The following is a 16,037-nucleotide window of genomic DNA, read 5'->3' on the forward strand; positions in this document are numbered from 1 at the left end:
ATATGAGTCATTTTCAAATTAACCCTTTAAATTGTTTAATGTTCTGCTAATCTGATAACAACGGGGCTAAAGGTCACACCTTCAGGAAAATGTGCTTTTATGCTGGTCACAAAATGTATCAAGATGTAAAATAAAATAAGTAAATAAATTTCTTATTCTGATGGAGCAACATAATTTGTGTGAAAAGAAATAATAACAAAAGGTTGTTCTGATTAAAATTCTTTCCTTTTTTTTAAAGTTGTCGAGGGAGCCATTTACCCCACGCTTGGGCTTATGGGCCCCCAGGGGGTTTCCAAAGAGGTTATTGTGACATTAAGGATGTCTTGTAAATATAGGGACAAACAGTTATAGGGCAAAATTGGTTAACTTAGGCAAATAGTTTTGAGACAGCAAGATGAATTTTGAGTAAAAAATGAATCTTTTCCAAAGAGTTTATTCAAAATAACCTAAAGGAAATACAGTGTGTTGATAGGGGGTTTTAGCCCCTTCTACAGGGTGACCTTTTACCCCAAAGACTCCAATTTCACTTACTGGGCACTTATTATTTTTTTTATTTAATCACTTTAAACAAAACTGAAATTTACAATTAAGCATTCTGTCTCAAAATGAATGTGATATTTTCAGGGATTCTCATTAGCTACATAAATTTGCAACATTTTAAAAAGCATTATATTTAAACAAAAGTACCTCAAAATCGAACTTTAGATACTGCACACAATAAGCTCATACCTTTTTCAGTTTCGAGTGACAAACAGGTGTTAAGGGAAGTACTGTGGTAATTTTTGATGCTGTTTATGGTTTTAAGAGAAAATAAAATCAAAAGTGCCTTTACCCCTGGGGGCCTTCAGCCCTGTTGCCCCTATTATTTAATTAAACAAATTCAACTGGCAAAAGTGTATGGCTAGTTTGAATCAGCCTGTTCATTGCATTTACTCATGTTTACCTGACCCATTGTATAGGCTACAATTAGGCCTATGGATCACATTCATTAGTGATCAGTCACAGATACTTGAGCTATTAAAGTGGTTCTGTGGATCACTCAGATCCCAAACAGAATATAATGGTTAAATTAAACACCACGTAAAAACTTGAGTCTTGTTTCGGTGTTTCTATGGGTAACGGCGGAATAAATTGCGTTTGCAGCTCGACATGAATTAACTACAGTCAGACAGAGTCGCGGTTTGGAACCGAACGTGGTCTCACATCTGCTCAGGATGTAAGGCACGTCTCGTTGCACAGATATAGAGGAGATGGGCTAGTATACAGATCCAGCAACCGATTTGCAATTCATCTGTAGTGGTTACAGAGCAAATAAGACGTAGCCTACATTTGTTTGGGAATGGTTGATGATTAAAATAAGGGCAAAGTGCATAACAGCACAAGTCAGTGAGGTCGAGTATCTTCGCCATTGCATAACTTTTGCTTTCATGTAACTGAAGTTGGGCAGCAGGATTTGAGCGCTATGTGGTACTTCTGCGATGTCTTCGGTCGTATATGGCAATCGCCATTTGTTTTGTTTTATTTGTTAGCGTTTTGGATAGCACCTGCGTTCATGCATCCACAATGTTTGGATTTTAAACCCCCTTTTCAGCCTCAACAAGAGCTTCAGTTCTGTAAAATGTATACATACTTCGGCTGCTGCGACTATGCCAGGGACCAAGAGCTGATGGCAAAATATTATCGAATAATGGATAACTTCGATTATTATGGATTTTCGAACTGTGCCGCGTACGTACAAGATCTACTTTGCCAGGTATGTCTGCCCGAGAGCAGAAACAACTTAAGAAACGCAAGTTTGATTGAAAATATATTTTGTTCAGTGTTGTGTTGCTTTCTTAATGTACAAGAACCATTAGACGTGTATCTGGACACGTACCGCAATTTGCAGAGATTTGTATTACGTAAATTACGATGTCCAACATTCTTCGGGGCCGTTCACAACAAAAACGTTTTTGCGTCCGTCCGCGATTGTTTTCGTATGTAAGCATGTGCTATACTGACCGTTGCGCCTGCGTCTCGTTTTTAGACGCCGTGTCAAGTATAAAAAAGACCCGAGACTAATGCGTTCTGCTCTATCCGTCGAGGGCAAGTACGTGTTTGGTGTGAACGGCCCCTAAATACTCCGGTTGCTTGCCTAGTGTGTTGCCAAATTATGTCACTAGTATCACAAGGTATCTCTTTCAACATGTTTATTGAAGTCACTTGCACAAACAACTAAATTGACATACAACAAGCATGCCTAAATAAAACACTCAAATAATTGTCCAATCATTAAACAGAATGTTCACAAATGCAGGGGGTCGAATAAGGGCTTAACCTACAGTGTGATTTAAGAGGTTGTGATTTCACAATGTTGAATGTGGATGAGCAGAAAGGCTAGGCAAATATATTGCTTGAGTCAGGCAAGATCCAGTTACCTCCCCACTTTTCTTGTTTCTCTTCTACAGGAATGCTCTCCATTTGCGGCTCACCTTTTTGATGCTGAAGACCCCAGCACACCCATACACACCATACCTGGACTGTGCCCAGACTACTGTTCTCAACTCCATTCCAAGTGCAGTTCTTTTCTGACCTTGTTGTCTGACGATCCACGTATTGAAGAACTTAAGCATGACCAGCGTAAGCTCTGTCAGTACCTGGAGGTGGATGATCCAGACTACTGTTATCCTCATCTCCTAAGCAATGAACTGTTAACCAAAAATCTGGGCCGCACTGCAGCTGATTCTGACGGCTGCTTGCAGCTGTGCTTGGAGGAGGTTGCCAATGGACTCAGAAACCCCCTTGCCATGGTTCACGCCAATGATGGTACACACAGGTTTTTCGTTGCTGAACAAGTTGGCTTGGTCTGGGTATACCTTCCAGATCGCTCAAAGCTTGAGAAACCGTTTCTAAACATCACCAAGGCTGTGTTGACCTCTCCATGGGAAGGCGATGAAAGAGGCTTTCTGGGACTCACCTTTCACCCAAACTTTAAATACAATGGGAAGCTTTATGTGTATTACTCCGTGGAGGTTGGCTTTGATGAGAGAATCCGCATCAGTGAGTTTCGTATCTCATCTGCGGATATGAATGTGGTTGACCACGGATCTGAGAGGTGAGCAACTTTAAAACTCACTTCAGCTGTGTTGAATATTCCGGGTTTAATACACGTTAATCAACAGCATTTTTGGCATAATGTTAATTAGTGCAAAAATAATTTCGACTTGTCCCTCCTTTTCTTTTAAAAAGCAAATATTTGGGTGACAGTGAGGCACTTACAATGGCAGTAAATGTGGCTAATCTAAACCCTAAAATGGCCATTTAAACAACTTTATAGCTCAAAAAATAGATACCTTTTAACAAAAGAATTAATGAATCATGAAGTGCTTTACAAAACTATGAGCTTCACATTTCTGCCTTTTAACCCCTTCAAAAATGGGCTCCATTCATATCCATTGTGACTCATTTCTTTACTGTCACTTTTTTTTTTTTGTTTTTTTGTTTGTTTGTTTGAGGGACGAATCAGAATATTTTTTTGTGATTATCAACATTGATGCAAGTCGCTAGAGTCCTTCCTATATTTTTATACTTTTGCTTACTCTTGCTTATTTATATTGTACAAGCATATTCATGTATCCACATTTATGTATTCAACTCATGCTTTCACTCTCCACCTTTGTTTATGGTTTATGCCTTGTGTGTTCAAAAGTTCCTGTGAGAAACTGGAGCACTGCGTGCAAAAAAGTATATACATTTTATACTCTTAGTATATGAACTTGTTGCCCTTTTTACCTGATGAGGTTTCAAAGCTGGTTGCAGAGAGAGCTAAGTTTTATAGCTGTTATTCTTCCAACTGTCTGCACACACAGGATGCCTTTTTAGACACCTGTGTGTGCACTTTGCTGAGCATGATAAGTGCTCAGCAGTGACAAGTGCTTTGGTATGAATGTATGCACAAATTATTCTGCAACATACTCCTTCCACTTAATCGCAGCTTTCACACTTCAGTAGGTCATAACAATATGACTTGACACCTTCAGTTACAACTGCATCAATTGTGCAGAATTGTGTAGAGTCTTTCTTGGCACAGCCTCAAGAAGGTATAAAGACCTTAAATTAAATTTTGGTCTTAAGACTAACATCTGAACCCTATAGCTCTTCGCTTATGATCTCCGACTTTGAGGCCTCATCTTGACTCTGTACTTTAACTTCTTTCCATTTACTTACTTAGTCCATTAGACAAAGACTTTGTATTGTTAGGTTTATTCCAGGACTTAGTCCTTGGATATATCCTTAGGATATATCTACTTAACATTTTATAAACAAACATTTATTTTTCTGTATTGCATTCATTTTAAATTGATTTAATTCATTTGTATTAATTTATAATTTTTTACAAATTAAAGATTGTTATTCCTTCTACAAATCATCTGAAGTAATATTCCATCTGCTGGATCCCACTGCATCAAACATTATGCCACATTTGCTGTCGATTGAGCTTAACTTGTATTGAACCCGGAATATTCCTTTAAATAATTTGGACTGAGCTAATTCTTTGGTGGGGATGTTCGACTAGAGTTGAAATTGTATATTCCTGATCTGTTTTACTATATGGTACACAGGTAATTCCAAAATGTGTCTTCATGTCCTCTCAGAATCATTTTAGAGATTGATGAACCTGCCTCTAATCACAATGGTGGTCAGCTTCTGTTTGCTGATGATGGATACTTATACATCTTCACTGGGGATGGTGGAATGGCAGGAGATCCATTTGGGAAATTTGGAAATGCTCAGAACAAGTACGTTTAGATAAATATTCTAAGAGGTGTAAAAATAACTCTTATATTATTTTAATGAATTTGTACATGTAGCAAAATTTCACTTTCCAACCTTGGTCATTGTGGACAGATTGGTTATGATAATGTATCCTCTCTTATCTGGACATTGCTGCTAGATCTGCACTTTTGGGAAAGGTTCTTCGCATTGATGTAGATGACAATGAAAAGGGGCCACTGTATAGAATTCCGTCGGACAATCCATTTGTGCATGAACGCAACGCTCGGCCGGAGGTGTATGCCTATGGGGTCCGAAACATGTGGAGATGCTCAGTAGACAGAGGAGATCCATACACCAAGGAAGGAAAAGGACGAATCTTCTGTGGGGATGTGGGCCAGAATAAGTTCGAGGAAATAGACATAGTGGAGAAGGGCCGGAATTATGGATGGAGAGCAAAAGAGGGCTTCTCTTGTTATGACAAGAAGCTCTGCGCAAACAGCTCCTTAGGTGGGTATACTGTGTATACAATAAAAATGCAGCTCTCAAACTTTAAAAGTTAAATTTAAATGTATTTTGATTTGGGGAAAAATTATAAGAAAAGAAAGATAGAAAAAATAGAAGAGAAATGTATAGAGAAACAGTATATCTAGACATTTATGTAAAGTTTTACAGTCATTAAAGATGTGTGTAATTACAACCTAGTCTCATGTAAAGTCTAAATAAATGTACGTGATGGTGAAATCATACAACTTTTACTCCCATAGAAAAAAAAAACAATCAACGTTATTATGATTTTTCCTAAGTTTAACAACTAACCCAAACCTAAGGCTAACCATAAAGCCTAATCCTTTACTCAATCACTTAACCTAACCTTCCTATAAATAGGAAGATAACTCCTATGTACCTTGAAAAAAATGCAAAGATCGGTGTTTGGAACGTGACGAGGGAAGCGTATAGCAGGTTAATGACATCGAGTTAACAAATTTGTTTATAGATGTTTCCTTTCTTGAAAGAAAGTGTTGCATAGGAGGCTAGCTAAAAATGGATAACTCTTTTGTATCAGTTTGACATTATGTTGATTGCTTGGTATAAAAGTCATACTTTTCATACTGCACAGGCGAAGTCGAACAATATCTTATAATTTCACTGCCTCGTACAAATTATTACGAGTTTTCCTGAGACTATGTTGGTACAGTATGTAAGAAAATGTTGACAAGTAAATTATTGCTGTCTCTTTTCTCAATCAACCCAAATCTGTATATTTCTCTTTTCATTTTTAGATGATGTTCTTCCAATTTTCGCATATCCACACAAAATGGGCAAATCTGTCACAGGTGGCTATGTTTACAGAGGCTGTGAAAATCCAAATTTAAATGGCATGTACATATTTGGAGACTTTATGAGTGGGTAAGAAATGAGAATGATTTAAACGTTTGCATATCAAATTAAAGTTGATAAAAGCTAAAACAAATAGAGTTATAAATGACCAGAAAAATAGTGAAAACCACAGGTATTTTGAATACTGCAGTCTTACAGGTTAATTCTTTAAAGACATTAAAGGAATTTGCTTTGTATGTTTAGGTATTTGCTGTGGTAGTGCTTTCTGACGTCTCCCAGTATATGTAATAAATAATTTCAGGTAATGCGAATGTACATGCTTTCAAATATTAACTGTATGAATTTTCACAGACGCCTGATGAGTTTAAAAGAAAACAGAAACACAAGGATTTGGGAATACAATGAGATTTGCATGGGCATGGGTCTGACTTGTTCATTTCCAGGGCTCATCAACAATTACTATCCGTACATCATTTCATTTGCAGAGGATGAAGCAGGTATGTACTAAAAAATGTAGAAAGAAGTTCCTTTTAAACATTTTAGAAATCCACTACCTAGTTTAGACATAAGAAAAGAAAAGTAGCTACAGGTATATCAAATAATAATTCCAACTGTGCCTATGTCAGTTATCACAACATCCCTTTCTCTCTTCTATGCTGCACAAATTGCTAAATAGCAGCACCTATTTGTGGACAACTCATATTTGTTTGTTATATTAATTCATTAAAAACAAAATTTTATGTCACTTAACATGTTTTCTGTATGACCAGGTGAACTCTATTTCATGTCTACCGAAATACCTAGTGCGACATCATCTACAGGTGTTGTGTACAAAATTGTTGATCCCTCAAGGTATGACTTTTTTTAACACTCCTTAAAGGTGCAATCAGTAATTTGTTCCTCATTAAAAAATGTGTACTCCTAAAGAAATTAATTATAATTTTGAAACAAAAGTATATAAAAAAGGCAAATAACATGAGATAAGGAATCCAGTCATAACATTAACATTATAAAATGTTAATGTTATGACTGCTATATAAAAGCTATTTTATTCTACACAGAGAGGGTCTCCTCATGGGGGCTGCCATGTTGGAATCACATGACGAGAACTACTCGTACTACTCGCTTAATCTTTTTAAACTGCCCTGTTATTGGACACTTTCACCCTATGGATTAAATTAATCATGGCTGACTGTGAATAGTGAATTTCTCAATAGCATCTGTAAATGAAAACTATTGATTTTTAATGTTGCTGCATCCAGGCCGCTAGGTGTCACTGAAAGACCAAGAAGGGATCAACAAAAAAGTTACTGAGTGGACCTTTAAATAGTCTACTAGTGTGCAAAGATCAGCTTGTCTCGCATCCTAACAGACTTTAGGAATGGTTATGAAATGGTTGTGTTACTTAGCAGCAATACATCCTTCTGTTATCTCTTTCTGTCTGACATAGATTAAATCAATACTTGCCAAGTACTCCAGTAGCTTTAAAGTGGTCATTGTATTACTTCTATTTCTTGCTTACATCCCGGCAGACTAAAGTTTGTGTTTGTGAAAGCAATGCCTTGGTTTTCTTTTTAAGAATAGGACAGCAAAATGTTACTACTTTTTAAGTGCTGTCTGTATCCCTGGAGGTCACCTCCCTGGAAGAAAAGATTCAAATGTTTTCCTTGCTTTATTACAGACGTGCACCCCCAGGAAAATGTAATTATGACCCACATTCAGTCCGTGTTAAGAGCCACCGTATTCCATTCAAGCCAAAGGAAAGTATGTTTATTTACTCTCTAAGGACTTGGGTAAATCTGTGTTTTTGACCAATATACTGTACCATATCAGTTCCACCTCATCTTGACTATTACAAGGATACTCAAAATTACATAAGATATTGTATGTAATAAATAAAAAAAATTACAAAAATAATTTTTAAGGAGCTATATATATAGTGTGTGTGTGTGTGTGTGTGTGTGTGTGTGTGTGTGTGTGTGTGTGTGTGTGTGTGTGTGTGTGTATTTCAAACCTAAAATAAAATAACAATATTATTTAGTAAATGTTTTTCTTGTGTAAATTTCTTTTTCACAGCTTTGATTGGAGTCAGTATTCCAACAAAGCGTCCTAGACTCTCACATGCAGAAAACCCTCCTGATGCTGCCTCAGAAGACTGGCTACAAGAGCTGCCAGGCAACTTTAAGGAGCCGGATGTACAAATCACCCCCACTCCATTCACCCCAACTACAGCCAAGCCTCTCAAAACATCCAGGCAACGGAAGGTTAGGCGCAGAAAGGGCAAGCAAAAGAACGGAGCTGTGAGATTGGTTGGGGACGAAGAGAGTCAGAGAGATCGGGGAAGGGTGGAGATATATGCTAATGGTGAATGGGGGACCATTTGTGATGATCTCTGGAACACAAAGAATGCTGTGGTGGTCTGCCGGCAGCTTGGGTTCCGCCATGCACTTAAGGCTGCCAAGCATGCCGAGTTTGGGGAGGGGAAGGACCTGAAGATTATTTTGGATGATGTGCAGTGTGAGGGGACAGAAGAAACCCTTCTGGACTGCCAGCATGCTGGAGTGGGCACGCACAACTGTGCACATTATGAAGATGCAGGAGTGATATGTGGAAATTCAGGCTCGGAATAATCAGAAAATGATTAAACAACCTTGTTGTTGTTAGTTTTAGCACATAGGTCTACCTCATCTATTCCGAGCTGAAATGCAGGTGAACTATGCTCAAAAATAATATTTGATATTTTACTTAAATTTTAATTGTGACTAAACATTAATGTACATTCTTGTTTGCTGCTTAAATTCATAGACCTATGTGAATGTTTTAATTTGAAAAAATATTGAAAAATATTTTTTGCCTATAAAATAACATCTTAATACCACTTTCGTAACCATTCTTTAATAGCATCAATCACAAATAAATTAAGAAAGATAGTGACTTTGTGATTATTTTTTCACCAACATGAAACTACAGTTGTGAATCAAAAATTAATGAAATGATTAGTGAAACGATCAGTACAATAAGATGTTATCCACATGTACACGGTTTTATAAATATTTTTATAAAACAAATGGAGATATGGTTATGTAGTTATCAAAAGATCTGATAGCACCCTTTGCCTACAGCTCTGCACACTCTGAGATCTGAGATGTAATTCTTATGATGGGGTGCTTTTTAAAACAGTTTAGGAGTTCCTTGTATTCTGGGCTGTGTTTTGACTGTTCTTCTCATCCCTTTCTGGTAGCTAGTATGTCTAGAATGTAAACGTCTGGATGCAAGAGTTGCATTTGTTGTTAGATTAGGTGTGTTCGAGTTGAGCTGCATCTCGATTTGCCAGTTACAGTCGGGGGAAGAGTTGAAAAGAGAGCAGTTAACTTGGTGACTTGCGCTTCTCGTCGTCTGCTGAACCTACACCAGTCAAGGAAGATCACGCAATGTTTGCTTTCTCTACTGCAGACGAAGTGGAATTCAGATAGACAGATGTTTGAATTTTACATAAAATAACTAGAAGCATTGTTCATTTGAAAAGGTTATTGTGCTCTTAATACAGTTCCTGTTTGTATAAGAAGAGAGTCCAATAAAAGTCTCTGTTATTATAATATCAATAAAGGGGTCAGTATTTTAATCATTCTGAATTTAGTTATGAATAAACATGAAATGACTAACATAATACAGCATGATATAAACATGATGTAGGCCTACTGTTGTAAAAACACGGAGCTGTGAGAGTTTTTGGCCGAACTGGCGGTGGCAGAATAATCACCATGGTAATGGTATACTACCATGCTACTCTTATTTCTGACATAGCATCGGTAGTATGTGAAGTATACAATTGCAAACAGCCCATGAAACACGTGTAACCATTGCCACGTTGTGAGTCTGGCTAATCATGAATAAGCTGTGTCGTCATTAGACCTGGTGCAGCTCCTCTGGATGAAAATGCTCTTGATGGCATCACGGTGATGCGGCGGTTAGTTCAAGTCGGACCATATTTCTTACCGACATGCACTGCTTCAAGTTCGGTGACAATCGGTCTGCGCAGCACTGCATAAAGTCAAACACACCTATCGATACATAGAACAGACTGATCCTGTTTCTGAGATTGGGTGGCCAGACGTCCCGTTTTTCCCTGGACAATCCCGTATTCAAGTACTTTTTCTAGTGTCCCATCTTATTCTGAAAAAAACCCCCAGTGTTTTGACCCGTATTTCTCCTCTCCTACCTTTTCAGTAACATGAGTATTCTAATCAAAGGTAGCCAAAAAGTGTGTTTGATTTGAACTGCATCTCAATTTACCGAACGGCAAGATTTGCCATTTGCAGTCGGGGGAGGAGCTGAAAAGAAAGCAGCCAAGCATGACACATTGCTCTTCACATCATGTGCTGAACCTACACCAGTCACGAAATATCACGTGATGTTTGCAGATGAAGTGCGATTCAGATTGACAGATGCTTGAGTTTTACACAAAATAATCTGGAACGTTATTCATATGAAAGGTCTGCAGGATTTAATCTGAGGGTACGCACATAAATCTGCCTATTAAACCTTATGTCTAGGGGGGTCTGGGGACCCTGTGAGATTTTTTTTATTTTGTGTAAAGAACAACAGCAAAGTGTTCAATTCTGGTGACTTTGAGATAAGCATTTGTTTTATTTTCTTGAGGATGCGTAGCATTCTTGTAACTATTGGCTAAAGCATTTCTTCCAGTAACAGTTCAGACAGATGCGCTCCCTTACGACTGAGTTCACTTGACATTGCGTAGCTATGCATATGGGAGTGCCTTCATACATGACCTAGTTGAATCCTCTTTACAATAACAACAATATTCTAATATTGGCTATGGTGTTTGAGCCCCGCCTGTTTTGGTGCGAAACTGTCCGCTATAAAAGACACCATTTCCTCAGAATTTCTTCCTTCAAGACAGCGATCATCTCTTGTCTAGAAGCCCTCTACATTCTGCGTCAATATACACAAGTCAGCGGGTGTAATCTTCGAACATCACACCGGCTCACAGATTGACGTTTCACTGGTGAATGGGCCTCAGCATCCTGGTTTCCCATAGCATGGGCATCCGCCATCATTCCATCACTATATCCTGCCACTGTATAGCTGCTTTAGCACCAAGGACAGTTTTACCAGCAAGGTGTCGCGCTGGGGCAAGTTATCACGCAGCGCCTAAAGCTATCGGCTGTATTTGTAGACTTAAAGGTTTTCAGTCAGAAATATCAAACTGTCATGTCCTGGTTTGCTCAGACAACATGACAGTTGTTGCATATATAATCCGCCAAGATGGAATTCAGGAGACTTCACCCGCAAACTGTATTGAGGATTTGGGAAATATCTGGAAATGCAGAAATTGATCTATTTGCCTCAGTGGAGTATACCCACTGTCCCCTCTAGTACTCGAAGTCCCAAGTTGTCAGGTGGAATGTGTTGACCACGGATGCTTCCAACCCAGGTTGGAGAGTGGTGTGCAATAGACTCCTGACTTTCGAAACCTGGACAGGTGCAAGGAGGTGGCATATCAACCGCTTAGAGCTTTCAGCTGTAATTCTAGCCTTATATGATTTCAGTCAGAACTAGTGAGCTGTCTTGTCTTGGTTTCCTCAGACAACATGACAGTTGTGGCATATATAAACAGCCAAGGCGGAATTCATTCACAACCACTTTTGAGACTGACACGTCGCCTCCTCCTATCATCTCTCCACGAGAGTGACATATGTCCCAGACTGCCTGAATTATGGTGCGGGAATACTGTCACGCTAAGGGGGAGATACTGGACGAATGGAGACTTTATTGAGGATTTGGGAAATATTTGGCAAAGCTATTTGCCTCAATGGAGAATGCCCACTCTCCCCTCTGTTATTCGAAGTCCAAAGCCCTGCTGGGAACAAATGCAATGGCACACAAATGGCCGGTGAAATGCAAATGTGGTATGCTTTATTCACTCTGTCATATGCAAAGTCAGAGAGGACAAGGAAACAGTTCTATTAGTTGAGCCAAAATGGCCCAACCAGCCATGGTTTCCGGAAATGACGGAGATGCTGTACAGCTTGCTCTCCATGGGAAATACCACTGAGGAGGGATCTCCTCTCAGACACGAGGAACAATCTGGCATCCCCAACCCCAGCTCTGGAACCTGCATGTGTGGCTGGGGCACACATGTGAATGGGGCACACTACACACAAACTAGAACTGATGCGTTCAGTCATAAACACCATTTACAAGCCAGAGCACTGCCCACGAGATGCCTCTATGCACTAAAATGGAAGGTGTTCACTGATTGGTGTCTCTTACATGGCAAGGACCCAGTAAACTGCCCCATACATGAAATCTGAATATTTCTTCAAAAGCAATTAGACGCAAGACTCACCCCGTCAACTTTCAAAGTGTATCTGGCAACTATGTCTGCGTCTCATGAAGCCGGCACCTCTATAGGCAAGCACAATTTAATCATAAAGTTCCTTAAAGGAGCAAGATGATTAAACCCACCTCGGCCAGCTACATTCCCAAGTTGGGACTTAACTTTAGTCCTAAAAGCTCTCGTGGGGTCCCCCTTCGAGCCTTTTGTACTCTGTTGAACTGTGCATGCTCTCTGTTAAGACCGCACTACTGCTGGCTCTAGCCTCAGTAAAATGGGTCTGTGACCTACATTCACTATCAGTCGACACTTAATGTCTGGAGTTTGGCTCCGGTCCACACCCATCAAAGCACAGGTGGATCTCCATTAGTCTTTTTTCCCTTGTTCAGACTGTCTGATCAGCTCTTTATATGCCATGGAGGACACACAAAAGGAATGTCTGTCTCCAAGCAAAGGCTCTCTCCCTGGACTGTCGATGCAATTACCCTAGCTTATGAGTCGCAGGGTAAGACTTGCCCAATTGGTGTTAAAACACACTCCACTAGAGGCATGGCTTCCTCATGGGCATGGATGAATGGTGTGTCCTTTCAAGACATATGTTTTGCAGCAGGATGGTCCTCTCAAAGCACATTTGCAAGGTTTTACAACCTAGACGAAATCTAGGTTGTAATCCTCTCTGTTTAGAGCACTTGCTATTTATTGGCCAAATATATATATACTTATACCCTTCCCTTTAAGTACGGGCTTCCCATCATTTGCACAACCGCCTGCAGTCAGGCCGTTATAATGTACCATAAAGTTGCCAGCACTTTCATTATAAATAAACTCCCTTCCCGACTGGGTTCATAAGGAGTTAATTCATATTATATGACAATAGGTCATATATTTGTTATTAGTGCTCTCCTCCTGGCCATCACGAGGATCACTCACTGCGGCATACTCATTTTGGTCACCGTCCCATAAGACTGAAGCGACATGTTTCCTCTCTGGGAAGTTATGTCATGTAGAGTAGCGTGATGCTATTCTGTTGCCCATATGCATAGCTGCACAATGTCAACCCACGAAGGGAATGAGTCATTGCGAACACTAGCTGCACTACAAAACTCAGCATTCTTGAGGCACGAGCGATAGCTCCTTGTACTCAGTCAGAAATTCTGAGGAAATGGTGTCTGTGCACCTGTTTTTATAGTGGACAGTTTCACCCCAAAACAGGCAGGGCTCAAACACCATAGCCAATATTAGAATATTGTCATTATTGTAGAGAGGTTTCAACTAGGTTTTGTATGAATGCACTCCCATATGCGTAGCTATGCAATGTCTCATTCCCTTCGTCTCAGGGAACCAAGGTTACATCTGTAACCAAGACATTTTCGTGCTAAAAGCAAATGCACCACAACGTATAGAGCAGAACGCAGGTGTCTCAAGACACATTTTTATCAGTTAAAGACTTTTTAACTTGACACAGGGTCTAAAAATTAAGTGCTCCCATGAGAGATGCTAAAAACACAGCGTTCCAGATGAATGGCAGGATAGACATCCCACCCCCTTTAACACATTCTCCTATAACCCCCTAATTTCTAATATATCTCAGTTTCTTGATTTGGTTGATATTTGGCGGGTGAAAAACCCACATAAAAAACAATTCACATGGGGGTCTTCTTTGGGGCGTATTCAGCGTTCTAGATTAGATTTTTGGTTGATAACCTCTAATCTCCTTCCTTTCTCGTATGACTGTGATATTTCTCCATCTATTTTAACTGATCATAGTGTCATTTTACTCTCTGTTAGGAGAAATGGTAACTCACCTTCAGTTAGATCTCATTGGAAGTTTAATAGTAATCTGTTAAAGTGTAAATCTTTTTGTAATTCTGTTCCGTTATTGCTAAACAATGTTAAAAGTATGTCAGAGTTAACTCCAATTGGTAAATGGGAATGGGTTAAATTTAGCATTAAAAGACTGGCAGTAAAAGAAGGGAAACCTATTGCAAATTCTAGAAAATCAAGGCAGTTAATAATCTTATCACGATTAAACTACTTTGATAATAAAGTAATTCTTAACGAGAGTGAGCAGAGAGAACTTCACCTTCTTCAATCTGAGCTGGATGATTTTTATACTGAAAAGGCTAAAGGGGCATTCATACGATCCAGAGCCAGATGGATTGAAGAGGGGGAAAAAAATTCTTCATATTTTTTCAACTTAGAAAAATGCAAACAAGCTTTAAAAACTATCAATAAACTCAGTATTAATAACTGTATAAGCGAAGAGCAAACACTGATTGATGATTATAAATACTCCTTTTATGGTCATTTATATAAATCAAGACATACAGAGAGAGATTGTGATTTTTTCTTTTCCTTCTTAAAGGACAAAGTACCTATTATAGATAGTGATTTTAAAAGCAAAATGGAGGATGAGATTGATATTTCAGAATTAGATATTGCTATTTCACAAATGCCTAATGAAAAGTCCCCAGGTATTGATGGTATTACAGTAGAACTATATAAACATTTCTGGGCCGAAATAAGAGTCTTAGTTTTTGAAGCATTAACAGAGTGTATAGTTAAATCTGATTTATCCCCATCAATGAAACATGGCTTAATTATCCTCATTCCAAAGCTGAATAAGGACATATTTTATTTAGACAATTGGAGACCAATAACCCTTTTAGCAAACGACTTTAAATTGCTTTCTCATGTTTTTGCAAATAGGCTTAAAAAACGTGTTGGTAAAATCATCAATGAAACTCAATCTGCTTTTATCAAAGGGAGAAGTATTCACAGTCATATTAGGTTAGTCCTTGATATGCTTGACTATAATTATTTAATTCCTCAGTCAAGTTAATTTTTTCAAGGCATTTGATTCACTTGAACATCCTTTTCTGTTCAAGTCTCTTGACTTGTTTGGTTTTGGTCCTATGTTTCACAGAGTAATTTCCATGTTTTATAATGATATTTATAGTAGTAAGTGTATCCCTTAATCAAGGCTCACCACCCAGAATTCAAATCAAACGAGGAATTCGTCAAGGATGCCCTATTTCACCATTATTATTCAATTTAGCAGCAGAACTAATGTCTTTATTCATTAAAAAGTTTGAGGATAATATAGGGATTGATATTCTTGGTAGGACTTTTACCATAAGCCAATTTGCAGATGACACTGTTTTATTTCTTAAAAATATAGAGGTAGTTCCATTAGTTATTGACAGAATTTCTATATTTTCAAAAGCTTCAGGACTGACCCTAAACTTGAAAAAGTGTGAATTAATGGCAGTCCATAATTGTGCTCTTAAGGAGATAGTGGGCATTCCAGTGAAAGAGGAGGTTAAATACCTAGGGGTCATGATTACCAAGAATTGTATTAATAGAGAAAAAAATTATTTTAATCTTAAAATAGAGGGTATGCAAAAATCCTTAAATCATTGGTTGTTTAGAGACCTATCTATATTGGGCCGAATTCTTCTAAATAAAACCGAGGGAATATCCAAACTTATTTATTTATCCCATGCCTTGTATACTGCCCCAAAAATAATCAAATCAGCGAATTCCATCTTGTTTAAATTTATATGGAAAAACAAAACACTATTTA

At 38.5% G+C, this 16,037-nt stretch overlaps 2 protein-coding genes across 2 annotated transcripts in view; one reads left to right on the forward strand and one right to left on the reverse strand.

Annotated features, from left to right (window-relative positions):
• Nucleotides 1–16,037, reverse strand: part of LOC127656964 (serine palmitoyltransferase 2-like) — a 919,074-nt gene that overhangs the window by 811,183 nt on the left and 91,854 nt on the right. The window lies entirely within an intron of this gene.
• On the forward strand, nt 1,209–9,678 carry hhipl1 (HHIP-like 1). The gene is made up of 9 exons (XM_052145551.1): nt 1,209–1,753; nt 2,448–3,094; nt 4,635–4,778; nt 4,934–5,262; nt 6,036–6,162; nt 6,445–6,590; nt 6,864–6,945; nt 7,775–7,857; nt 8,170–9,678. The coding sequence occupies exons 1-9, from the start codon at nt 1,463–1,465 to the stop codon at nt 8,721–8,723; spliced, it is 2,403 nt and encodes an 800-aa protein (XP_052001511.1). The 5' UTR covers nt 1,209–1,462; the 3' UTR covers nt 8,724–9,678.

The sequence above is a fragment of the Xyrauchen texanus genome, chromosome 16, assembly GCF_025860055.1.
Source record: "Xyrauchen texanus isolate HMW12.3.18 chromosome 16, RBS_HiC_50CHRs, whole genome shotgun sequence".
In the NCBI taxonomy this organism is placed as follows: domain Eukaryota; kingdom Metazoa; phylum Chordata; class Actinopteri; order Cypriniformes; family Catostomidae; genus Xyrauchen; species Xyrauchen texanus.

What these genes read in the sequence shown, in the direction of transcription:
- hhipl1 (XM_052145551.1), top strand. Translation starts at nt 1,463, where the DNA reads ATGTGGTACTTCTGCGATGTCTTCGGTCGTATATGGCAATCGCCATTT. An exon ending in TTTGGAAATGCTCAGAACAA is followed by an intron (nt 4,779 to 4,933) that starts GTACGTTTAGAT and finishes CATTGCTGCTAG; the next exon opens with ATCTGCACTTTTGGGAAAGG. An exon ending in TCCATTCAAGCCAAAGGAAA is followed by an intron (nt 7,858 to 8,169) that starts GTATGTTTATTT and finishes TCTTTTTCACAG; the next exon opens with CTTTGATTGGAGTCAGTATT.